General features: G+C 42.7%; 1 protein-coding gene across 1 annotated transcript in view; it reads right to left on the reverse strand.

Annotated features, from left to right (window-relative positions):
• Positions 1-8,057: 8,057 nt before the first annotated feature.
• The window catches only part of wdr27 (WD repeat domain 27), a gene marked incomplete at both ends in the record, with an annotated part of 86,438 nt that continues 66,696 nt past the window's right edge, over positions 8,058-27,799 (reverse strand). The window contains one exon of the mRNA XM_083775032.1: positions 8,058-8,168. Within this exon, the coding sequence (XP_083631158.1) occupies positions 8,058-8,168 (111 nt within the window). The remainder of the gene's footprint in view (positions 8,169-27,799) is intronic.

Genomic DNA, 27,799 nt, shown 5'->3' on the forward strand with positions numbered 1-27,799 from the left:
CAGGAACAATAAGTCTATTTCAACTAAATCTGACTCTTAAAATTAATTTCTGATATTGTTTTGACCATTAGGGATCATCCTGTCATTGAATTATTGATGTTAATGTCATTTTTCAATAATTCGATTATGATTCTTTAGTCGCTTTTACTATATATTTTCATGATTTGTTTTCTTTACATAAACAAAATACATGGGCATGAGAAAAACAACAACAGCACCATATGTGCTGTGTGAATAAGCCCATTGTACAAAATACTCTGTCCATGGCCCAAATGAGCCAATTCATTGCTATGGCAACCCCATAGTGGAGGTAAGTCAATATATCATAAGAATCGTTCACTTGATGGTACAAGCACCAAATTTGGTACACAAGTGCTTCAGAACCTACTCTCTCAGAAAAGTACGTTGTCCACTTGAAAAAACGAAATGGCCACCATTTTTCAAGATGGCCGCCAAATGAAAAGGGCCTTTTGTGGCAGTTCTGGACAACCGTGGGTCCGACCAACTCGAGACTGGGCACTGCACTCCCTGTGTGTGTGTGGAACGTGTGTGTCGAATTCGGTGAAGTCGGTGGGGCAAACGGTTCTCGGGTTACATGGATTACAGATGTACAGACACACACAGACTTGAATATATGTCAATGGGCAATGCCCATTGGGTTTTTTTTTTAGATGATGGGTAAGAAGAGAGAGATGTGATGTCAGGTGGTGTGGGCTAAGAAGTTGTCAGGGCTAAGATAAAGTATATGAGATGTACAGTAAGTGCAAAGAGAGATGGTGAGGGAGGGAGAAAATGATTTGTACCAATTGACCAAACAGTAGACAGTAGTGTATCACGTTAAGGTGAGTATAGAGATGGAAATGTTCTAGCAAGTGAAGCCAGTGTATTGAGAATATGGGACATATGTGTCAGGAGTTATTTGTGACAGAAGGCTACCAGTGAGAGGGAAGATGTATACGATGGTAGTGAGACCAGCCATGCCGTACGGTTGGAAACGGTGGCACTGATGAAAAGGAGGCACAGCTGGAGGTGGCAGAATTAAGGATGCTATGGTTCTCATTAGGAGTGAAAAGGAAGGACATTATCAGAAATGACTGAATTAGAGGATCAGCCCAGGTTAGAAGGTTTGGGGATAAAGCAAGAGAGGTGAGGTTGAGATGGTTTAGACATGTGAAAAGGAGGGATGAGGGTACATTGGGAGAAGGATGCTGAAGATGTAGCTGCCAGGTAAGAGGATGGCCAAAGACAAGGTTTAAGGATGCTGTGAGAGATGACATGAAGGTGGCAGGTCACAGAGGAAGATGTAGAAAACAAAACCAAAAGGGGTCCTCCCCTTTTCCCTGTGCGTGCACACACACACACACACACACACACACACACACACACACACACACACACACACACACACACGGTACTCTACAGTACACTACAGTATGTTACAGTACAGTATGGTAAAGTACAGTAACGTGCGGTACGGCATGGTACAGTATGATACCATAAGGTATGGTACAGTACAGTATGATGCCGTACAGTACAGTAAGGTACAGTATGATACCATACAGTAAGGTACAGTATGGTACAGTATGGTACCATGCAGTACGGTACACTACAGTACAGTATTGTACAGTATGATACCATACAGTAAGGTACAGTATGGTACCATGCAGTACGGTACAGTACAGTACAGTATTGTACAGTATGATACCATACAGTAAGGTACGGTACGGTATGGTATCATACTGTACCTTACTGTACTGTACGGCATCATACTGTACTGTACCATACCTTATGGTATCATACTGTACCATGCCGTACCGCACGTTACTGTACTTTACAATACTGTACTGTAACATACTGTAGTGTACTGTACAGTACCGTGTGTGTGTGTGTGTGTGTGTGTGTGTGTGTGTGTGTGCACGCACAGGGAAAAGGGGAGGACCCCTTTTGGTTTTGTTTTCTACATCTTCCTCTGTGACCTGCCACCTTCATGTCATCTCTCACAGCATCCTTAAACCTCGTCTTTGGCCATCCTCTTACCTGGCAGCTACATCTTCAGCATCCTTCTCCCAATGTACCCTCATCCCTCCTTTTCACATGTCTAAACCATCTCAACCTCACCTCTCTTGCTTTATCCCCAAACCTTCTAACCTGGGCTGATCCTCTAATTTAGTCATTTCTGATCAAGTCCTTCCTTTTCACTCCTAATGAGAAGCATAGCATCCTTAATTCTGCCACCTCCAGCTGTGCCTCCTTTTCATCAGTGCCACCGTTTCCAACCGTACGGCAAATAACTCCTGACACATATGTCCCATATTCTCAATACACTGGCTTCACTTGCTAGAACATTTCCATCTCTATACTCACCTTAACCTGTTACACTACTGTCTACTGTTTGGTCAATTGGTACAAATAATTTTCTCCCTCCCTCACCATCTCTCTTTGCACTTACTGTACATCTCATATACTTTATCTTAGCCCTGACCACTTCTTAGCCCACACCACCTGACATCACATCTCTCTCTTCTTACCCATCATCTAAAAAAACCCCCAATGGGCATTGCCCATTGACATATATTCAAGTCTGTGTGTGTCTGTACATCTGTAATCCATGTAACCCGAGAACCGTTTGCCCCACTGACTTCACCGAATTCGACACACACGTTCCACACACACACAGGGAGTGCAGTGCCCGGTCTCGAGTTGGTCGGACCCACGGTTGTCCAGAACTGCCACAAAAGGCCCTTTTCATTTGGCGGCCATCTTTGGCGGCCACCTTTTCCCTGTGCGTGCACACACACACACACACACACACACACACACACACACACACACACACACACACACGGTACTCTACAGTACACTACAGTATGTTACAGTACAGTATGGTAAAGTACAGTAACGTGCGGTACGGCATGGTACAGTATGATACCATAAGGTATGGTACAGTACAGTATGATGCCGTACAGTACAGTAAGGTACAGTATGATACCATACAGTAAGGTACAGTATGGTACAGTATGGTACCATGCAGTACGGTACACTACAGTACAGTATTGTACAGTATGATACCATACAGTAAGGTACAGTATGGTACAGTATGGTACCATGCAGTACGGTACAGTACAGTACAGTATTGTACAGTATGATACCATACAGTAAGGTACGGTACGGTATGGTATCATACTGTACCTTACTGTACTGTACGGCATCATACTGTACTGTACCATACCTTATGGTATCATACTGTACCATGCCGTACCGCACGTTACTGTACTTTACAATACTGTACTGTAACATACTGTAGTGTACTGTACAGTACCGTGTGTGTGTGTGTGTGTGTGTGTGTGTGTGTGTGCACGCACAGGGAAAAGGGGAGGACCCCTTTTGGTTTTGTTTTCTACATCTTCCTCTGTGACCTGCCACCTTCATGTCATCTCTCACAGCATCCTTAAACCTCGTCTTTGGCCATCCTCTTACCTGGCAGCTACATCTTCAGCATCCTTCTCCCAATGTACCCTCATCCCTCCTTTTCACATGTCTAAACCATCTCAACCTCACCTCTCTTGCTTTATCCCCAAACCTTCTAACCTGGGCTGATCCTCTAATTTAGTCATTTCTGATCAAGTCCTTCCTTTTCACTCCTAATGAGAAGCATAGCATCCTTAATTCTGCCACCTCCAGCTGTGCCTCCTTTTCATCAGTGCCACCGTTTCCAACCGTACGGCAAATAACTCCTGACACATATGTCCCATATTCTCAATACACTGGCTTCACTTGCTAGAACATTTCCATCTCTATACTCACCTTAACCTGTTACACTACTGTCTACTGTTTGGTCAATTGGTACAAATAATTTTCTCCCTCCCTCACCATCTCTCTTTGCACTTACTGTACATCTCATATACTTTATCTTAGCCCTGACCACTTCTTAGCCCACACCACCTGACATCACATCTCTCTCTTCTTACCCATCATCTAAAAAAAACCCCAATGGGCATTGCCCATTGACATATATTCAAGTCTGTGTGTGTCTGTACATCTGTAATCCATGTAACCCGAGAACCGTTTGCCCCACTGACTTCACCGAATTCGACACACACGTTCCACACACACACAGGGAGTGCAGTGCCCGGTCTCGAGTTGGTCGGACCCACGGTTGTCCAGAACTGCCACAAAAGGCCCTTTTCATTTGGCGGCCATCTTGAAAAATGGTGGCCATTTAGTTTTTTCAAGTGGACAACGTACTTTTCTGAGAGAGTAGGTTCTGAAGCACTTGTGTACCAAATTTGGTGCTTGTACCATCAAGTGAACGATTCTTATGATATATTGACTTACCTCCACTATGGGGTTGCCATAGCAATGAATTGGCTCATTTGGGCCATGGACAGAGTCTTTTGTACAATGGGCTTATTCACACAGCACATATGGTGCTGTTGTTGTTTTGCTCATGCCCATGTATTTTGTTTATGTAAAGAAAACAAATCATGAAAATATATAGTAAAAGCGACTAAAGAATCATAATCGAATTATTGAAAAATGACATTAACATCAATAATTCAATGACAGGATGATCCCTAATGGTCAAAACAATATCAGAAATTAATTTTTAGAGTCAGATTTAGTTGAAATAGACTTATTGTTCCTGTTCTTACTCCTAAAAATGGACAAGTTATGGCCAAGGTCTGTGGAATAGCAAAATGACCTTGACTATGACCTTTCAAGGTCAAAATCACCCCAAATCATCAAAACAATATCAGAAATGAATTCCACACACCACAATTAGTCAAAATGAATGTATTACATGTGCTTAAACACTAAAAAACAAAAAGGTTGGATTTTCATCATAGCCGATGGCGGCCATTTTTGATGTGGCCATTGCGCCATTCGTGGCACTATGGCGGACAAGCACCTCATTGATCTTTCATGTCTAGGGACCCATTGACTTAGTTCAAGTGAGAAATTCCCCCAACACCAAATTGCGATAGGGTCTACAGGCAGGTACTGGACTAATGTCTTCCCCCATCTCTCTCCCGTGTCCTGTCAGCCTACTGTCTGTCCCTTCAAAAAACCAATAAAAGGCGTAAGCCGCAAAACAATATCTTAAAAAAAAAAAAAAGAGTGGGTGGTGGGGGGGATTCAGATACAACTCATGCGATGTAAACAATACTAAACAGAGAATGTTGTTCCCCATGTCCACTTGTTGCCGGCCGTGGTCGTATAGGAGCAGTATTATGTTGCTGTAAAAGCCCCATCGTGCTCAGTAGCTTCTGTAGCACGAAGGGCATCATCGGTTCAGGAAAGACGCGTATTTGTTGTACACTCGCAGGCGCAGGGGTTGCGTCTTCAGATTTGTTCACTCTGGGCCCCGGTTTAAAACACAATCCCTGGGGGATCGTGAGGCCTGTGCCAGTCAAATGCGTGAAATATACCAAAGTAGAAGAAGAGATCCTCTGCAACCAGGAAGTGCAGCCCCCCCCCCAGCTCACTGTGTCCACACACAGTGTAGGCAGCCCCCCTCCCCCCCCCCCCCCAGCTCACTGTGTCCACACACAGTGTAGGCAGCGGAGGAAACGTAATGGAGGAGTTTTCGACCGTGCGATGTAAGAACAGAGAATAATAACCTTCCAAAAACTGGATGGTTTTGGCTCATTTTGAGCAGAAAAAGGAGTAATAAGAGCGCACCCGCGTGCACGTCAGATCCATATTATAGGACTGATTCACACCTACATCCGTTCCTGCACACTTTAGATCATCTAATACGGTTGCCTGGTCGCCGATGGCCATGATTCACGTTGCCCGAGATTCAACAGCGCACCCGGGTACACTTGCATAACACACTTTAATCCTCCAGGTGGCGGTGTGCTTGATGGCTGGCGCGCACGGACACCGACCATCAACTCTGCGACATTGTCATTGTCCCGGGGACGGTTGGGCGATCCGCTCCCGGCAACGGTATAGGCATCATTCACACTACCACAACATCTGCCAAGTGGTCCCGAGTGCGCACCCGGGACCATAGTGTGAATCGCCCCTTAAAACACCCTAGCCAACGGTCCAAGCATCCTGGACTCTTCTCCCTCCTGTCTCCCAAGCCGAGGAATGACCCCCCCCCCCCCCCCCTCACCCCTCCCTCCTGTAAGGACTGCAGACTCACTCCCTAACTTCCGCGTTGTATGCTTTCTTGTGACCTATTTTTCTGATAGATGCTAATCATACTATGCATTATTGGTTGCTTGTTCACACAGATTTATTTCAATTACATGTCTAGATTTGATGTTTACCTGCTATCCTAGTTACTTATAGTGTAGCGCTATATTGTTTTCTTTGTACATGACATTTTTACCCAGTCACTTGTTGACCAGGGTTCATGCTATTTTACTTTGATCAAAGTCAGCTATACAAGGCATATCACAGACAGAGCATTCAATAACCTTAACCTTTGTTGAGTGCTTTCAGTAGTCTTACAGTATAGGGGCAGTTACATTTTACCTATTGCAGGGGGAAAAGATTAAGAGGCCTAGTAGACTCAACAATGTATATGATGTTTAAGTGGTTAAACACACAGTACAGGGGGGGGCTGAAACAACATGGGAGTGCAGGGTAATGACAGTATCTCTCACCGCCACAGAGAGAGCAGCAGTAGCATTGTGTATCTGGCATGCAGCCACGGGGTTGCGCCCAGTTGATGTCATGTTGTGTTGTGCTGCTGAAGACCCATGTGGGCTGCTAAACCTAAACACAGGACAGCAGGATAAAATTACGCAATGGCTGTTGGAAAAAAAACCCCAACCCTAACAAATCAAGAATACAAATATAACAATGACAGGGGACACTTTTTGACAATCACTCTTTCTTTGTGGGATGACAACTTTTTATTAGCAAAGAAACTGCAATCAGTTTACAAGCCCACAGACTAAACGGGAACTCTGGAATAAATCTTGCAGCCCAAGATTGAATTATTGTAGCCGGCTTTCCTCTCTCCCTCAGGAGGCCTTGCCTTTTGCCAGGCCGTTTGTAAAAAAGAATGTGTTCTTAACCCATTCTGACCTGAGATGAGATTCTAAAAATGTCTTCTACATCCTGACAGTTTTCTGAAAAAGCTATGTTTCTGTGTCGGTGGTTCTTCGCTATGAGCTTGTAGATCTGCTATTTTTCAATAGCTAAAGCATAACATAATGCAAACACCAAAAGGGGTTCCCGCCTAAAATGGGTTTTAGAACTAATTTACTGCCACCGACATCTTTGACGTCTATTTTCCCCAATGGCGCTCACTGCAGTTGACGTCTTTAAGGGCTTTTTAGGTTTTTATTGATTCCGAATGGTCTTGCTGATATCCACCGTCTAGCAGCGTCCCCGTCGCTAGGCAACGCCGGTGGTCCATCAATGAAATGATTCCTCCTTGTCTGCTGCTATTATAACTGCAATATTAAAATGCACTTTTCTCTGATTCAGATTGAGGTTCAGATTGGGGTGTTTGAACAGAACATTGATGTTAGTGGCTCATTACTATATCGGTGCTACTTCGTGGTTACAATATTAACGCTTTGGATGACTTAGAAAAAGACGGTATAGCCACATTAGCTTTAGGCGATTTTGCTTCTGGTTCACTTTGGGATACATTTTAGGGTCTTCAAAATAAAAGACCCTGCTGCATCTGGAGCCAGGATCATGCATGCATGCATTTTAAGAGCACGTTTATGGTCAATTGATCGATTGTGTTGCGGCTTGGATCAGAGGAAGTTCCTGTAAAAAAATGAAAAATAATCCATGACCTTTTTGTTTGACATCTGATGGAGCCAGGACACTACGCACAGGACTCAGGAGACAGAATGGTCCCAGTGCTGGGATGGACAGGACTCAGGAGACAGACTGGTCCCAGTGCTGGGATGGACAGGACTCAGGAGACAGACTGGTCCCAGTGCTGGGATGGACAGGACTCAGGAGACAGACTGGTCCCAGTGCTGGGATGGACAGGACTCAGGAGACAGACTGGTCCCAGTGCTGGGATGGACAGGACTCAGGAGACAGACTGGTCCCAGTGCTGGGATGGACAGGACTCAGGAGACAGACTGGTCCCAGTGCTGGGATGGACAGGACTCAGGAGACAGACTGGTCCCAGTGCTGGGATGAAACACACTCAGATCCCCATCCAGGGTCCCAGTCAGCAGCTTCAAGAGAACAGGAATAAGAAGGGCTTTTAGGGCTATTAGATACTTGAACCCTAAAGCACAAAGCAGATGAAAGATTTGTGTTCATCAAAAGGTTTACATATTATGCACCTTAACGTGAGAAGTCTCAGAGCTCAGACTCCTTATTAGACCAAGTAAGGTTGGAATTAGCTCGGTACCAGGCTTTCATTTTTGTAGGTGCAAAAATTGAAAGCCTGGAGGAACGCATTGGCCGCTCTGGTCTAAAAATGGGAGTCAACCCTTCCGGGTGGGCGTCGCTCCAAATGATGTGACGTAGCGCTGCACTAGGGGGGAGAGGAGGGGCCGGGGGTGACGGACAGATCGATGAGATCCAATCAGGGCGTGCGCAAATCTCAGCCGCGACCCGCCCCTCTAGACCAGAAACCTAACACGTTAGCTCAGGCTAGGTTGGAATAGTCTGTCTCACTTTGACCAATCTATCACAGATGCTGAAATTGAACTTGCCAATTTTACTGTAATTAGAAAAGACCGAAATAGGAATGGTGCATGGGGGGTATGCATTTTTATTAGATCCGATATAAGTTTTAATCTTAGAACAGACCTCAATGATGACCTCATTGAAGCAGCATGGGTCAACATTCTACTCCATAAAACGAAGCCAATTTTATTGGGAGTGTGTTATAGACCCCGGCCTGATCAAAGGGACTTTTATCACCGACTTGAAGACCTGTGTGCTTGATTGCACAGTTTTTATTTCGGGGGAAGTAATCTTGACTGGAGATCTAAATTCTGACGTTTCCAACTCTAATCATGATATGTTTAAACCACAACAAAATATCCAATAGTGCTGTTATCGACTATGGCCTCAGTGATCACTTAATTATCTTCTGCACACGGAAGGTTGAGGGATCTGTATTTGATTGCCACAACACAGTGAAGATCAGATCTCTTAAGAATTATAATAGCGATGATATGTCAGGTCTGTTAGGTCAAATTGATTGGTCTCCTGTCTTTAAATGCACATCTGTAGATAAAGCGTGGTGCAGTTTTAAAACTGTATTTTTTATCAGTGGTGGACAAAATTGCCCCAGGTAAAGTAGTCCGCATAAAAGCATGAACAGACCCATGGATCAATCAATCAATTTAAAGGCTATAAAGATTAGGAATGACACTTTCACTAAGTTCAGGAAGACTGGAGACCAGCAGGCATTTAACGACTTTAATTTTTTTTAGAAACAAGGTTAGGAGTTTAATAGAGAACGAAAAGAAAGATTTTTTTAATGTCAAGATATCAGGAAATAAGTCTAACCCGCAAAAACAATGGAAATGCCTGAATCTGACAGGTTATAGAAATAAACCGAATACAAAATCGCGAAACCGTAATCTAAATATATAGGAGGCTCACTTTTAACTGATCGTCCTAATGTAGCTAGCAATCTCAACCACTATTTTAATACTATAGCGGAAACAAATTAACAAAATTAACAAATAAGTTGCCCAGCCCTCCAGGTTTATATGGAGCAAGTCATGTAGAGTCCTTCTATAACAATAAAGGAGTTCAGGGCGATGCTTTCTCTTTCAAAACAGTGACAGAAAGATAGTTCTAAAAAACCTCCGGGCCCTAAACCCTTCTAAAGCGACGGGACAGGACAATATCCCAGCCAAATTCTTAAAGGACGCAGCTGAAGTCATCACCCCATGCATCACCTTTAATATAAACCAGTTCAATTAAACAGGGTTATTTTCCACAGGAAAGGGTAACCTCAATCTATAAAAAAGGTAGCAAACTGGATCCTGGGAACTACCGACCAGTGTCAATATTGAGCTCTATATCGAAGATCACAGAAAGAATAATTTATGATCAAATAAACTCCTATCTGACATTTCAGAACCTTATACCTGTCTTCTATATTTGACAGATCAGATCAGGACTGAAATTGATGGGGGAAAGTATTGTGGCATGGTCCAAAAGGCCTTTGACACAGTAAATTATAACATTATTACAGTTTGACTGATTAAAACGCGTAACCTGCATTTTAATCAAATATCCTACGCTGCCGAGATTGTTGTATTACCTTTAGAGCATACACTGAATTATTTATTTGGGCTTTTGATCCGTGAAAATCTGGCGAAAAAAGGTTCCTTCGTTTGTTATCGAGGTGGTGCGATCGCAGTCCGTTCATTTGCATTGGCCTCAATTTCCCAGAAGCCCTAGCAGCCCACAGCATGTGTTGATTTCCCGTTTCGTTATCAAAACGAAACCATCTAGTCTCTAGCTCCGCTACAATACGGCGGATTAAACACATAAAACAAAAGGCGGGAATGTCGTAAAAAGCACGCATCGTACCCTGGATTAAACAATTCGCGGCAGTCAAACTGTTGAAGCTTAAGGCTCTAGGCGGGTTTGACAATATGTCAATACAGTGGGTGCGCTCTTATTTAGGAAGCAGAGAACAAGTGGTGGACGTTAATGGCACAATATCTTCACCTCTTCCTCTAACAAGCGGAGTCCCCCAGGGGAACATACTAGGTCCACTCTTCTTCTTAGTAAAGTATACATTAATGATATGCAGTCAGCCTGTGGCTGTAATCTGTATCTTTTTGCTGATGATGCTGCTCTTCTTGTCTCACACCAAGACAAATGGTAGAAAGAGTGCTGAGTTCAGAGATTGCCAAGATCAGTTCCTGGCTAGTAGACAATAGGCTGTCTCTACATCTCGGGAAAACAGAATCGATTCTCTTTGCGTCTAGAGCGAAACTAAAGATCAAATCCTCAGTGTTATTTTAATGCCCTCCCGGGTCCATTTGATTCCATTTCTACAGTCTCAAGAGTTACAGACTCATAACTCTTCCAAGGACTCCTGGGGGTCCACAGACCCCATGTTGAGATCCACTGGTATAGACGGTTTTAAGTGGGTGGCGAACTTGGCGTCCCTATTTTGACCAAAAGAAAATCCAACAAATTAAAAAAATGGCTCAAGTAACTCCCCGACTTCATATGGCCAGACTATGAGATCAAGTCATTGATGACATAATTGAGCATAGTTTCAGCTCAATCCGATGTCCAAAGACTTCCTTATAAAAAGTTAAATATTTCAAAAAGTATAAAACATATGAATAAGATATTCAAGGATTTACTTCCTTAGCCTACTGGCAGCACATGCACAAGAAACTTGGCCCTGATTGGTCCAGTGATTTGCACTGCACACACACACACACACACACACACACACACACACACACACACACACACACACACACACACACACACACACACACACACACACACACACACACACACACACACACACACACACACACACACACACACACACGACGCCTCAGCCCATCCCATACAGCCACGTAGTAAAAAGAACCAACGCACAATACGTCATGTTCAGCTCTGCCTCCGTCAAAGGGTCAGGGATTACGACAAGGAACTTCATCAACCTTTGTTCTCGCTGTCAACACTTACACTATATTATAAGTTGCACAACACCACATATGCTTCCCTAAAAAAAAAAAATCCTAAACGGAAAGCATTAGAAAGGCCACAATGTGCTCCCGGATAACATTCTGGATTTTCCACACCTGTCATATATCAGCAAAAAACCTGAAGATGGCTGGATTGAAACTGGTTATATAACTGGTTTTCTTTTAATGAGTAGCGGGACTTGGGGATTTCGCCAGCGGTAGTCATGGAAAGTCAAGAGTTCACAGATTGATAAGGCCCAATAAAAATGACCGCCACTAGCTCGTTTACATCCATGAAAATCAACAGCAAACACGTACAGGCGCGCGCTCACACACACACCTCTGCACTTGTGCGTTTCTCCTTGAGGAGTGGGAGCATTATGTCATGTGTTCCCATCAGGCAGTGCACCAGACCTGGGCCACGAAGGATGACCTCAACACTCAGGCAGCCAATCAGAAGCCATGGGAATGAGATTCCATCTTGGATTTAAGATTGAGACTGATGGGTGACTGAAATGGGTGTATAAAAGGGGGTCATCCCTATGTTCCCCAGGTTCTATGTTCCCCACTTACCTTAGGGTTTAGGGTTAGGTTTCTGGTTTAAGGACTTCAGTGTTTTGTCCAGAGTCATATACTGGTGCTCATTAACACATACATAGGCGGACACATAGGTGAACCAACACATAGGTGAACACGGACATTGCTGTTCCTTGGAGTGGTTGCACCACTCAAAAATACATACATGTACAAGCTCACAGTGCGTCACTTGTACATCAGATTTCTGCGGTGAGCAACATCGTTGAGCAACAGTGTATAAATTAAGCTTTACTCACTCCTATATTTTGCGTTGTTACCACAGAAACCAAGATAGCCAATTTCTCAGAGATCGCCATTTTAATTTATGAATATTACAATTTTTATCACGTGCAAATAACAGTGTATATAAAATAAAAATGGTGCATTCATATAGCACTTTTATCCAAAACACTACATAGATATGTGCATTACACTAACCTATTCACATGCACAACACATTCATACACCGATGGTGGAGGAAATCATGAAATGCACCGACCTGCACATCAGGAGCAATAGGGGTCCAGAGTCTTGCTCAAGGACACTTCGACACTAACTCTCGATCGAACTGGGAACCTCACTAGGGGTGTCAAAAAAAATCGAATCTCGATTCCCGTCATGAACGATTCAAAATTGACTCATAATTTCCAAAAAAAGATTTTTTTTCCCCCCTGGTTACAGTTACAGGAGTTTTCACTACATGGTGTTTGTGATATGAAATTTAAGCTTACCCTAATCACAGTAAACATCATGTCTTCAGTCATTTTCAAGTTACTGTAGTCAGTACTAGTCACTTCAGTTCAGCACAGCTGTATTGTATTGTAGTATTGAATCGAGAATCATTCTGAATAGAGAATAATTTTGAATCTGGAAAAAAAATTGATTCGATTTTGAATCGAATCGTGACCCCAAGAATCGAATCGAATCGTGGGACACCCAAAGATTCACAGCCCTAAACCTCACGGTTCTGTTCTGCCCCTGAACAACAGCAGCCCCCCACAGTCAGTCCTAAAGATCAGGTTCGAGAAACAAATTGGATTTGCCTGCAGTGTGAGCAAAGCCTGGGACCCGAACAGGTCTGACTCTGCAACTTTGCCTATACACATTCATAGCGCCAAGCCGCCAACAGTCTAAAATCCTCTCCAGATTATTGTAGACCTGTAGCAACATTGAAAAAATATGAAAATGCGATTTAGAAAAATTGTGAAATAGTGCACCTAAAACCGGAATCTTCACCACACTCGTAAAGTTCCAGTGCCCCTTCCATGACAGACCTTCCATATAACAAGACATATTTATGGAACAAATGCTGAGCTCCACCGGGACAGAGACGCATGCAAACATGCTGGGAAAGGGAGTCACAGCGGCTGAGGTCTGGGGATGACTCAAAACGCACGCCGGGCTACATGGTGGTTGATTTAATCCCCCCTCGGTGGCCATCCCTGCAGCAGCCCCCGTTTCCCTAAACCACAGAGAGCTTTTCCAGCTGGGTATGGAACGCAAGCACCAGGGGAGTGACTTCAACCTGGCCTCCCCCGACTTTCCAAAAAACGTATATAAATATAAATATAAATATTTTTAATATCTGCAATGTCTATTTTGTGGCCAAGCCTCCCACTTGACCAAATTATCTGACAGCTCGTTTTTGGCAGGTCTGCCATCATCTTTGGTTGAACCCTCTTTCATCAAGCCACCCCATCTCAGGATTCAAATTCAAAAGTATCACCGGTAGTAGATCTACAAGCTCATCAAAAGCGTTGCGTATTACGCTTGTGGATCTGCTACTTTGATGCTTTTGTGCGATGCTGTAGTATGATCACGTCGTAGGGCAATATTTACATAAAAACACAAAAGTTAGAATATTGAGATAAGAGGTTTCTGCCCGACAGCAACGATAAGCAGGCTAGGCTGTCTAGGACCTGCACCTGGCCTGATGAGATCCTTAAAAGTTATAGGAGGGTCAGAGTGCAGCTCCATTAGCCAAACACAGCTCTCTTTCGTTACTGCCACCTGAAGGCCTTAGACTCCTCATCGCACACATTATAGTCCCTCTTCCGTATAAGCACAGTGCATATCTCTAGATCTCAGGTTCTCAAAGTGAGGTCTGGGGACTCCCAGGGGTCCTTGAGGGTGCTCCAGGTGGGGTCCCCAGCTAAATTGACCTATAGCTAAGCCCAGAGCCATAGAGTAAGACAGAGTCACGACATTGAAGGGGGCAGTAAACATGGTTCATGTACTCGCGCGAGCCCATAGACTCCAATGCATTCCGTAAACTTCCTGTTCTCTCCATTCAATAGAAGTCTATGTAGAAGAGCCGCCATTGAACTGGCCACATGAAGTGAACGGAGTTGTCGTACTCTGTTTTAAGGCCTATTCATAGTCTGGATTTTCGGTGGTGAGGTGACCACCGCTCCGGTGGTGAGCTGACCACCGGAGCTGAAATAACGTTGAGCGGTGGTGAGTAAAAACAGAGAGAAGGGCTGGAGCGGTGGCGGTGGTTTGCTCTTCACTGCGGCTCGTGACGTCATGTTGTAGTTCGGTGGTCACCTAACCACCGAAAATCCAGACTATGTAGTATGAGCCTTTACTCTATGGCTCTGGCTAATCCCCCGCTTAAACTGCTATGGTCCAATCACTGCTAAGCATAACATGGGTTAGACAAACCTCTGCACCAATAGTTTTCCTATAAAACATCGTAAAAAAAAAAAAGAATGTCACGCACATATTTTTCCAGTGCATATGGCAGGCCTTGTTGACGGATTTGGAAAAGATTTTGAAGGTCAGGTTCCAAAAATGAATTTAACGTGTGATATTTACATTGGAATGAATTGTTGAGAGTTTAGGAAACAAATGGACCAAAAACAGTTCCAACACATTTTTGGGTCTAAAACAGACGATCTACACTTTCTACAGTATAAGCTCACAGATTGTGAGATTGTAGAAATGCGATTTTCAATTTTGTTTTGACAAAATTATGTTGATAAATCTTCTCTTATGGGGGTTCCAGGCACAAAATGACAAATTTGGTTCTGTGGACAAATACTTTTGATGAAGGAAACACTTGAGTAGGCCTACCACTGCTCTAGTCTAGATCACTCTTTCCCAAACAGGCGGCAAGGTGGGAAAACTATAACTAAAAAAACTATATAAAACAAAATATATTGCCAATTTCGTCAACACACACGTGGTGGGCTTACATCGGCTATTTTATGTGCTCGACTCAGGCATGTACAGTATAAATCAGGCCTTCTGCTTGGCTGTGCACCGTGTCTCATTTCCGAAAATAGCAGATCTACAAGCTCACAGCTCATTGTAAGCGCATAGATCGCCTATTCCTGATGCAGCTCCGAGCACCTAAGTACAGCATTAGTACTGTAGTGATGGAAGTACTCAGATAGTTTTTTTTACTTAAGTAAAAGTAGCAATACTGCAATGTATTAAAAATACTGTTAAAAGGCCTGTATTCAAAATTGTACTTGAGCAAAAGTACAAGTGTGTTGATGTAAAAATATACTTGGTACCAAACTACTTTTGGGCCAACGGTGGCCTAAATGTTAGAGGAGCTTCTTTGTAACCTACCGAAAGGTTTCCAGTTCGATTCCCCGGACCGGCAGAAATACTCTGGGTTGGGAAGTGAATGGCCACCACTTTTATAAGGCACAGTACAAAGTACAATTTTACCTCTGAGATGTAGTGGAGTAGCAGTATTGAAAATGTTGAATCGTCTCTGTTGGGTGGAAACCCCATATGTCCAAAACGGTTACTTTCAAAAATGGCAAAAGAATTTGCTGATCGACAAGCTCAAAACGTGCCACGTTTCGAGCTTGCAGATCTGCTATTTTGGAGACTTTTGTGTTATGTGAAGTATGATCAAGTAGTAGGGCATTCATTTACGAAAAAGCACGAGAAGTTAAAATATGGATATACAGTAAGAGGATTCTGCCCGACAGCAACAAAATACTTAATTCAAGTAAGTACGATCCCTTTAAGTACGTACAGTACTTGAGTACATGTACTTCGTTAGTTACTTTCCACCACTGCTTCAGTGCTCTGACAAACACACGCGTGTGACTCATTGTGTTTGAGGGGTTCATTTGGTCATGTCAGACATTCATTTAACAATCCACCAGCTATTGATATAGTTGCCGTTCCTCCCCAGCATTCCTTGCATGTTATTCACTTCTGGTAAATCGTCTTATTTTGTCTTCTCCAAAGATGTGAGATAAATTAATTAATGAATACAAATAAAGGTTGTTAAAATATCCTCTCTTTTCTTTGTTTTTGTAGCTTTGCAGTTCATTTTGTTTTGTACAAAAAAAGCATCGTAAATCAGAATTAGAACTTGACCAGACAAGCCACTTAATGTTACATAAGTTCCATATAAGTTATTGTCAGTCTCGCTGGCTCAACGCTATGGAAAAAAGTATCACAAATCAACAGTTCAAAGGGTGGAAGGACGGCAACAATTAAGTGTGCAATGTGGGTTGGATTTCCAGCGCTGAACACTTGGATGAGTTGTGGACATTGTGGATGATTGAGAATGTCCTCCAGCACATCACTGGTATGAACACAAGTAGACAGACAGAACAGACAGACAGAGACAAAAACATGCTTTTGGGGAGATAAAGAACACACTCCGGTGAAACCAGCTAATCTACAACCTCACAACATCACTGGTTGCAAAAGTCATGAGTTTTCTCAAACCAGAGCTCAGAATTGAGCACATTTTGGACGCAAATGTGCACCTACAACTTCATCTGTGCGACAGTGCGACTCACAAAATACATTTGGGAGTATCTGTGTGAATGGCCATAGTTTGTGGGGCATGTCAAACTGCAGGGGCCTTCATACTTCTGTGGGCTAATAAGTGTAAATGTTGCGGTCCTTAATTGCCATGAACATATTTCCCTACCATGCATTTGTACGAATACTTTCATGTTATAGTGCCAAAAAAAACACACGTATTATACAAGTTAAAATGAACGGCAATTAAAGATATTTATGGGGGTTAAGGACTAGTATTTATAAATGATGAGCATGCTACTTAAAGGCGTAGTGAAATGAAAAATCACACTTTTAGACCATATCCGTGGTCATCATATGGGCATACCTAACAATGGATGCCAAAAAAATGGGCACATTCTCATTTCTGTGTGTTTTTGTAAGTGTAGAGATACACATCAATAAAAGTCAATAAAAATGTTTGATTCCCATGCTTCGTTCTCCACCTCCACAGCTGGTTTTGATTAAAGTACTCCGTTTTTAATCTCATTCAAGATGACATCCAGACAGTGTATTAGTTGTTTTAAACTTAATCATCACGCTAAAATATGTATAGGTTGTGTATAGGTTAGAAATAATCCGCTGGCTTTTTCCCCATGTCTGTCTGTCACTTTGTTTACAAACGAAACGTGCAGGAAGTCACAGACTTTGAGACCCCATAGTCTAGGGGGATGCGACGCTCCGATTGTTTCAGAAACTGCAGAACCAGGGTTTCAAGCTGAAACTTCAAAATAAAATGTCCACCATTTCCGTTTCCCTACACCTTAAATTATATATTAATGATGCCATTTTCTAAATACATTGATGAAAAACATAGACCACAAGGGGAGGTACATGTAATTTTCCCATCTCATTTGTACCTACCTATAGTGTTTGTATTTGTTGATGACATGTATCATTGTCCCCATGACTTTTTTTGTATTATCCTTTTAGCCTTAATGTTTCACTGTACGTGCCGTTTACATTTATGACTAATCAAGCATTCAATCAATCAATCAATCTAGTATGTATAGTTACACACTTCATGGACTATACCACAGTGAATAAATCTAGTATAGTTACACAAGCAATACATTTTTGCCTTATAGAGCACATTGTCATAAAAGATCAGCACTGGCTAACATCGATTCTGTCACGATAAGTCTAGTTTAGTGGAAACTTTGACCTTTTCTTCCGATGCGTCTATCTTAAGACTCCCGTCTGGCCATCCATTTGCCCCGCAGGCAGTCTCTGACAGACTCTAGGTATAGAATTAGAAAGGCCCTAGACAGAACCATCTGGGTGAATGGAAGGGGGAAAAAGAGACAGTGGAATGCAGATATGATCAGACTCAAAGCATTCCACGTGCCTTCTCCAGGAGGTGTGCTTGGAATGCCCCTTGGAAAACTATATGGAGGGCAAAACGAACAGGGAATGCATAGGACACATACATTGGATGCATTCGGGAGTGTGAACGTTTTGCAAAAACGGACGATCTACGAGCTCACTATGTGCCGCAACACGGCACATTGTGAGCATACAGTTTGTCTATTTTCGGCTGAGATATTAGGTGTAGAGAGAAAAAGATCACACCCATGTGAACTTGTGAAGTGAGGGGCGCTCTTATCCTCGTACATCATCATGACGGACACTATGCCGATTTGCTCAGACACCGACGTAAAATGCACCATTCATTGTCAATGGGAATTTAATGTTTGTGTAGGACGGAAATCTAGACGCAACCTAGTATAGAACCCTGAGGGACTCCGCTCAACAAAGCCTAATTATAGAGTTTAAGTGGTTACAGTTCACATACAATAACACAGAACAGACTATAGCCGATCTATTATGATTACCCCAAAATAGCAATATTAAGGCATCAATCTATAATTACGCAGAACTCATGATTAATAAGTAATATAAACTCCTTAATACTATTAAGGAGTCTGAACGTATATGAAGGATACGGTGCAGACATTGCTGTACAATGAAAAACTGTAGTCACTCAAGGTGAAACACCCTGCAAGGTACTGTAATACGACACCACGATTAACTAACCACCAAGTGAACTGAGAGACTGCCGTCTTCTCTGCGTGAAAGGGACACTTGAAACCAGCGCCGGTTGACTTTGCAGTTGGGTCCCAAACTCTTTACGCCACCACTTCCTATTGCTTGCCAAGCTCTGTCATGTTGCAGACAGGCCGCTAGAGTTTGTCCCAGTCTGTGTCTCACTCCCATGTGAGATTCTGGAACAGGAAACAGAGCCCCAGCTCTGTATTTGCTGTCTGGCCCCAACAGGGGGAAAAAATTGCCTGCCCGCACTGGGATCAGCCAAAGGGGGGTACCAATGAAACGATGCAGAAGATGGGGGCTGATGGTACAACAGCTGCGTTTTTTTGCAAATAGGTTGGATTTGATGATGACACACACACACAGACACTTGGGAGGTAGAGTAGCCATTGGGATGATTCACTCATGGACCATAGTCAGCGAGTTGTGACTTCTGCAGACAGCTGCCGGTGTCAGGGAACGGTCACACTCCTGCACTAACTTCAACACATCAATCGCAAATGTACTTGAGGGAAAGTGTCAGGATAGCTCTGTGTGTCTCTCTCTCTCCCCCCGATAATAGCTGACAGTTATAAGAAATGCCTTTATTTTTTTGGACAAGCCTTTGTTTTGTATTAGCTAGAACTTTCTTTCCTTCAGAAATTCTGAATCAATAAGCTGAATGGATTGTATGCAGGCCATTTTTGTGATTGTTTAATATGCACAATAATTGTGACTTGTAGTGGAGCAGGAGGGACTAGAAGGCCAAGAGACCAGCGATATATGGTGCACAGGTCACAAGCTGCACTTGAAACGATTTGGAAACCCCATGCTGACGTTTAAAACACAGTGGGAGAATGTACACCTGGTTTGGGGTTCATTTGAAGCAATCTTAAGTTTCATTTGATGCTTGCAGCTCATAAAAGTAGCAGACACTATACCGTACCATCTTGCAGTTTTAGTGATAACCGTTTCATTACGTTCAGAATAAACTGAAAAGAAATACAACCGGGGCAGAGCATTCACATGAGCTGATAATGCGTTTATAATTAGCCTTCCAGACATACAAAGCAATGCCCTGCGCATTATCCTTCATGGAACCAAGAGCAATGCAGAGAAAGAATGTCAACCAAATTAAGGAAAATGCTCATCACATGAGACAATTTAAATAACATTAACCGAAACCCCGGGCCACTAGCTCACCCTGAAATGCATTAGTCTTCTGTCAATGCGATCCAGAGAGTTCCCAGTGAGGTCATGTTTGGCACACACTACTGATACGTGTAGCCGGTGTGATGTACAGAAATATATCGGGGGCTATCAACACCTTGGGCTGACACACTGATGTGGGCTAATCCAAAGCGGAGCATGGCTCCCAGGCTTTTCCTCCTCAAGTCTGACCCACTAACCCATTTCACTGCACTCAATGTTGATATGCCGCTGGCTCCAGCTTCTCCCTCTCCTTTTACTGGTGGACATAAAGGAGTTACGGTTTAATTTAATAGCCCTAAAAGACCCTGAGAATAAGTCAAAGAGCTGGGATGATTTTCATCAGTGGTTTTCAAAGTGGGGCCTGGTGACCCCCAGGGGTCCATGAGGGGGTATCCAGCCACATGAGGAGTAGTTTGTCACTATAATTCTATTCACTTGAAATGATCACAATAAAAAAACAAAAAAAGGGACTATTCTTTTTCATGAAGAATTGAATGAATTGAATTGAATGAAACATTTTCATACCAGTGTCCCTAGGACAGAATAATGAGAAATGGAATTCCATGGCCTAAAGAAAGTTCATTTGGAGATCTGCGAGATGAAAACATTCGGAAACTTAGGATGACAACATACAGTAGTATACCGTCACAGCCAACCTGCTCTCTGATTCAATTCTACAAAGATTCTGTGAAAGGGAACATATGTATCTGCCAAAACATGAGGGAAAGGTAAGGCTGCATGGAACCATCACCATTAAGTGTGAAAGCACTTTCACAACAATTTGCAAGTTCACTTTTATGGTAGCAGATTTAGATTGCACACAGGGGGGCTCGTAAAAGCTAGGTATGTGAAACCCAACAAGATTTTACAAGTTACCAAAGTGGCGTGACAATAAAAGCTGGGATCTCTCATTACTGCACAAAGTAGAGTATGACTTAAAAGTCCTTGCAGGCTGCTTTGATGGCCTTCAAACTCAAAGTAGTGTTGGAGTAGAGAATTTGCACGGCATTATCTACTTTTCTGAGGAGTAGGCCTATATGTACATTTACGCTCTCTGAATTAAATTTACTGTCTTCTGATACTGAATAACAGTGAGTCTGCCACTGGAAATGTGACTTTGTAAAGTAAGATGACAAAAGAGCTGAGATAAGACTTAATCTCAACAACATTTCTCCGAAACTCATTTTTAGGACAAAACACGTGCGGGCGGAGGCGATACACGGAACCGTATTACGACTGCGATATCTCATGACCCTCGTTTGAGTCACACTGCATCGTATCTAATCTAATCTATGCTTCTTGATCTTGTAATCTCCCCCTTATTTACATGTCTGTTTGTTGGCCACACACGAGAGAGGCTAAATACAGGCCGCTTCAGCCAGACATTAGATCAACAGAATCAAAGTTAATCAGAAGCAGGCCCCCTGAGGCTCGGCCAAACCCTCAGCGGATCAGCACAGGACAACAGGACAGTCTGAAGTCTGAAGAGGAGTGAGAATCGGAGAAGATGGAGATGGCTGAATGGAACTACAGTTCCTTTTAAGCCATCTGTGTTTGACCTGAAAATGTTTGACCTGAAATGTGGTGCATGACTACTGAACCAACCAGAGAAAGCTTTTCACCATCACAGAGATTAACCATTTTGGGCGGGTACCCCTTTTCGTGTTGGCATTATGTTATGCTTTAGCTATTGAAAAATAGCAGATCTACAAGCTCATAGTGCGCCACCGAGTGGCGCTCTACGAGCTTGTAGGTCTGCTATTTGTTTTTAATCTAAAAATCTAAACATTTGTAGAATCTGATCTCAGGTCAAAATGGGTTAAGAAAGGTGCTAATGTAAATGAATTGGGGAGGTTGCTCGTGACCGTCAGTCAGTAGAGGGAACAGCTGTTTCTGGATCCTATAGAGGGCGGCCCATCAAGGTCTTGAAAGAATTACAAATCCTCCTCAAGGTTTCCCAGATTTTCCAGATGCTCAGAATGAACTGTCTTTGTCGCTCTGGCCTATCTATCCACTTTGGCAGAAGAGTTCCATGTGGAATCCACAGGCGCTCCAGTCATCAACAGACCACAGAGGATTAGGGGTCTCGCCATGGTCATATATATTATTGAACATTAGGGGGTCTTGCCATGGTCATGGCTTTTTCGCAAAGCCAAACATGATGCCATGGGGGTTGAATCCATATCCTTTCATAATGAACACGTTTTTTTATATTCAGCAATATACTGTAGGCCACCTTACAAATCATATGTTTCACTAGAAGCTACATCACAGGTAGGCTAAGTGATATATTTTCGTTAAAGGACCACTTCACCACCTTTCAACCCATCTTCATATAATTGGTCCTCACTAATGTTCATGATAAAATGTCACCATTGTTTCCTACTCGGTCTGTGTCTCATAGGAGGGCTGTGGGCAGTTCAGCAACCCGTCCACCGGTGACACCATCGTTAGGCAGATTGTTTTTTAGATAAGATTAAAAAAAATATATATATTTAGATTTGTATTATCGTGAGAACGATAGCTTCCATTTTCGCAACTTTTCAGGAATAGACAGCCTGCGGTTTCCATTAAATTGGATTTCCCATCGATCACGTCACTGGTGGATAGGTTTCTGAAGTGCCCACAGCCCTCCTATGAGACACAGACTGAGTAAGAAAAAAATGCTGGCATTTTCTCATAAACATTAATTAGTGAGGACCAATTATATGAACATAGTTGAAAAGCGGTGAAGTGATCCTTTAATATAGAGCATTTGTTCAATAACAGGGGTCTTCCTGTCTCTCCGGCTCTTTGATAAACAGAAAACACATCTGCCAGTTTCATCCAATCAGGAGAGAGTATGTACCCATTTAACCCATTTTGGACTGAGGTCGATAAAAAAAAGGCTTTTTCTGAAAAACCCATGTTTCTATATGTCAGTGGTGCTCAACCTTTTTCATGTCAAGGACCCCCAGAATTATCTCTATTGGGCCACGGACCCCCATCTCAAAATATGTAGTTCCAGGGACCCCCCAGAAGCAAATATTTTAGTTAAAAATGTTCGCTCTGAAATATATATTCAATGATTTGCGCCACATTTTAAACGATTTATCAAAAATAGCAGACATACAAGCTTGAATATAGAGCTGAATATAGAGCTATTTTACAGAGCTATTTTACACTTATTTTAAAGATGGAGTGCTGTGATTCTGTGTGACCCTAAAACATTATCATCAGGTATTATTATTACTAGTGCTGCTGCCTCGCTCTGGAGCTAACCTCGCCGAATTCACGACATTGAGGGGTTGGAAATCATCCCGGTCGCGTGGTTCATGTAACGCGTGTGTCACTGTGAAGGACTGGCGACATGAAGTGAACGGAGTTGGCGTAAGTAGTCCACCTGAACTGAAGCCGCACCCACAGCTGTTGTTGTATGATAAAGGTTAGGGGAGGGGATGATATTGTGATGTCACCATATCACAGTTTTTTTCATTGGCACATTTGACTGTTAAGGTTTCAGCCTCCAGAAAGAAACCCTAAATACAAAGGGAAGGGAAGGTTGTGGTTACACCGTTTTAAAGTGGATGACAAGCAACTCAGCGATCGGTGCAATGGCTGTTCAAAGGTAACTTTAAACATAGGCAGTCTAGCCTGAAAGACGATCGTTTAATCCCGGCCTTAAAACTGTTAACAAAAACAGATCACTTACCCTACCTTTAATATTCAAGTCCATTTGAAGTGCATCCAATCGTTCCAACATTTCATCTTTTCAATAACCTTTGTATGGTAACATGATACAGTAGGCCTCACTATGGACATCACAAAGTTATTACTTGAGAGGAGATGGGTTCAGCTTGTATCGCAGTTAATTTAATTTCCTGTTCTATTTGATATAAGATGTTCCACAAACGGTGCTTGCATTGAGTCTTTTCCAGGTAGATGATTTGTTATTCGCATTAGTGTGCTCTTCCCCCAAGCTCCAAACGTTGAGACTCAAACAAGATGATAACATGGTAATACAACCATTAATCATCCACATCCTTTATTTGGACGGACACACACAGACACAGACACAGACACAGACACACACACACACACACACACACACACACACACACACACACACACACACACACACACACACACACACACACACACACACACACACACACACACACACACACACACACACACACACACACACACACACAGTAGTTCCTTTTTCAGTCACTGATGAACAACAGATCTGTCCCTCTGGGTGGGCAGAAATTCTCACAAAAAGGTAGTTGTGCAGGGGTGGAATGCATGTGACAGGTCCCAGCTGTCTGCTAATTGCATCCAGGAAAAACCTCAACAAGCAACTGGACCAGACAGTTTACCACGACAAACTCACTAGTGTAATAAGCAGCCCTAATCTGACGCTCCACGCTAGCGTGTGAAGTGACACTTCAGATCACTTCCAGGGACATGACAGTGCACAGCTAACTGTCGCCGTGAGGGTAGTTCTTGAATATACAGTCTATTGAAAACAGGTGTGGTGATTTAATTTATGGTGTGATTTTAGTTCAACTCAACCCCTACAAGGTTTAGGGGGAAAACAAATTCTCTAATTTTAAACACTTAAAAGCTATTTTATAATTAGTTGTATGATGTTGTTGCACAGCAAATATAGCTTGACAACAAGCAATGCCATGTGAGTTTACTGTATAGATTAGATTGCTTGATTAGTTGATAAATTCAGTAGGAACTGGACATATTCTATGCTGACAGGACTGATTATTGCCATATATTCTGCACAAGGACTATTAGATAGTTCCACTAATTGCTCCTCGTCATTCTTACTGTCTACTGTCCACTGCAGGGAAGACAGAAGCTCAGTAAAAACAGCAGTTTTGCTGAGTGGCATTTAAGTAAACCAAACCCCATGTTGGGCTTTGCAGGAATAAATAAACACTACTTTCTAGGAGACACCTGACACAGCGTTTTCCACCGCCATTAACAAAATGGCAAGTAATGGGATTTCTTGAGGAAGCATGCGGGCTCCTGTCCCTGCAATACGATACCAGACACACGCAGAAAACATGGGAAGGTACACCGAGGAAACTCTGATGGATTTTGGCATCCCGATGCCCTGTTATGTCCCCCTATTCTGGGGACAAACATTCACGGAAAATAAGCGATCTATCGTGATGCGATACTGTAGTGAGTGTAGTCTGAGTCTGTAAAATCTTCAATTTTGGTGAAGAGATTTGGTGTAAATGAAAACAAGGAGTGGACCAAGTATAGAGCCCAGGGGGATCCTGGTCAATTAAGTATACTGTGGGTATAAGTTGTTGACATTATATTTGGTTGTTTCCATTGTTTTGTCTCATTTTACCGCTTTCCTCGCAACAACAAAGCTGCTGCTCTCCCAAATCTGACTGTGACGGGCCGTCTGCCCCACACGGAATACTATCGCCATTTAATTTCATTGTGTCAACTAAATCCTCATTAATTGCAAACTAGATTCAACATACTCAAGCCTGCACACATTCTAAATATGCCCCGAATTATTGTATTATACAATATTGTACTGAGCAAATGGACTGTTACCACCTTCAATAATAATGATAATAATAGTCTTTATTGTCTCCACATCATATATTTTCTTTGTCATGGACACTTGTACAAAACTTGTATAATTCTACTCGAGTTGGAAGCATTAAGACCCATTTTAACCCTCAATGGCTTCCTTTCTGAAAAATAACGTCATTGTAAAAAGATTCACGTGTTTAGATATTCTATTTACAATGAGATGCGGACGGGAGCTGGTGCCACTTGGACCCGGACGTAACGTAGCATTACAAAATGACGTCGGACTTAAATACTGAACTGGATACTAGATTTTTACTTCTGAGCTGTATTTAAAACAAAACAAAACAATTCACAAACTCACATGTTACAGCCAAGGAAAGTTTCTTTCTCATAACAAAAAGTTCTTTCGAACGTATCTCGTTACCTAGAATGATACCTTTGAGCAGATTTGTTTAGCTCCAAACTGTTGACGGAACTTAATACGTGATCTGATCCTATCAGTTATCTCATGGGTTTTGGAATCTCGCGTTGGAAAAACCCAATAGATGTTTGGTCTGTAGTGTTAAAGTTTCCTCATCTCTCAGAGCTCAAGGTATGAGCATGTCCTTTCTGTCCTTTCTGAGAAATGTGTACAAGGTTTCTGGTGCAGGGAAAACATGCTCTGACTGATGAAGTGTGTCTTTGAACTCTTTGAACGCAGATCACCGTAATCAAGCCAGTAAAAAGGCCATGGATCACAATTTCCACTTTCAGCCTTTGGGGAATCTGAAGGCATCAATGTGAAGTTGATCCGAATGGAACTACACGGTCGATTCGAAACACATGCGTGCACTTTAAAGCCTCAGTTCTACTTATGGTGTCACGCGGCAAAGAATAGTCGATCTACAAGCTCAGAACACGTGGCCCGTCCTGAGCTTGCAGATCTGCTATTTTTGCCACATGACACAGACGAGCGATAAAGAATAAAACAGACTTAAATCAAGCTCCAATCTACAAACCAGATTACTGGCCATGTCATAATAGACGAACATTTGGCGCAAATATTGTGCGAAAATTTCAACAAGTTCAACATGCACCGCATCTATTTTCAGCAAAGATATTTGGATTAGAGGGTCAAAGGAGTGGGCCAAGCGTATAGGGAAACAAAAAAGTGGTTAGAGGGAGTTATTTCCAGATCGACAGGAGAGTTTTAACTCAACCATAAAATGTATCCTTTAGGAATTGCTCCACTGTAAGGAAGGTTCTGATAGCTTTGCGGCATTAAGACAATGGACGGATGCTGGTTTAACAGTTTGACTGTTTTTTACGATTAACCCGCATTTTAATCAACCCCCCTTCACTGCCGAGATTGTTGTATTACCTTTAGAGCATACGCTGAATTATTTGGGCTTTTAATCCGCGAAAATCCATCAAAAAAAGCTCCCGTGGTTTGTTATGATCTGTGTGTAGCATCCACCATCTTGGTGCACCCGGAAGACGCACACAAGATTGGTTTCAATGAGGCGTTGCACCCAATGCATTTCCATTGGCCTCAATTTCCCAGAAGCCCTAGCAGCCCACAGCATGTGACGATTTCCGGTTTCGTCATCACAGCGAAGGCATCCAGTCTCATACTCCGCGACGAAGACGGATTTTCTTTTGATTCATTACATTACGGCGGATTAAACACATAAAACAAAAGGCGGGTATGTCCGATACGGCAGCGACATTAACCTGGAGTAATCCATTCCCGGCACGGAAACTGTTAATGCAGCATATTTTGTTTCACTTTTTCTGTAATGACAATTCAAGATAGACAAAAGTATTTGCAAACAGCCTCACGCTTTTATAAGTGTGCGTTGTCTTTGGCGTGGAGCTACCAGAGTGACTGTATTTCTAAGGATATCCATCCCTGTTCAGATCACGCCAGTGTTTTTAACTTAAAGAGACCATGTTTATTTCAGCATTTAGTCATCTAAGCACAACAATAAAGAACACTGACATTCAGCACCTAATTTCTTCTTTGCGGCAATACAACATTG

Source organism: Protomyctophum parallelum (assembly GCF_964188405.1).
Source record: "Protomyctophum parallelum genome assembly, chromosome: 10".
NCBI lineage: Eukaryota > Metazoa > Chordata > Actinopteri > Myctophiformes > Myctophidae > Protomyctophum > Protomyctophum parallelum.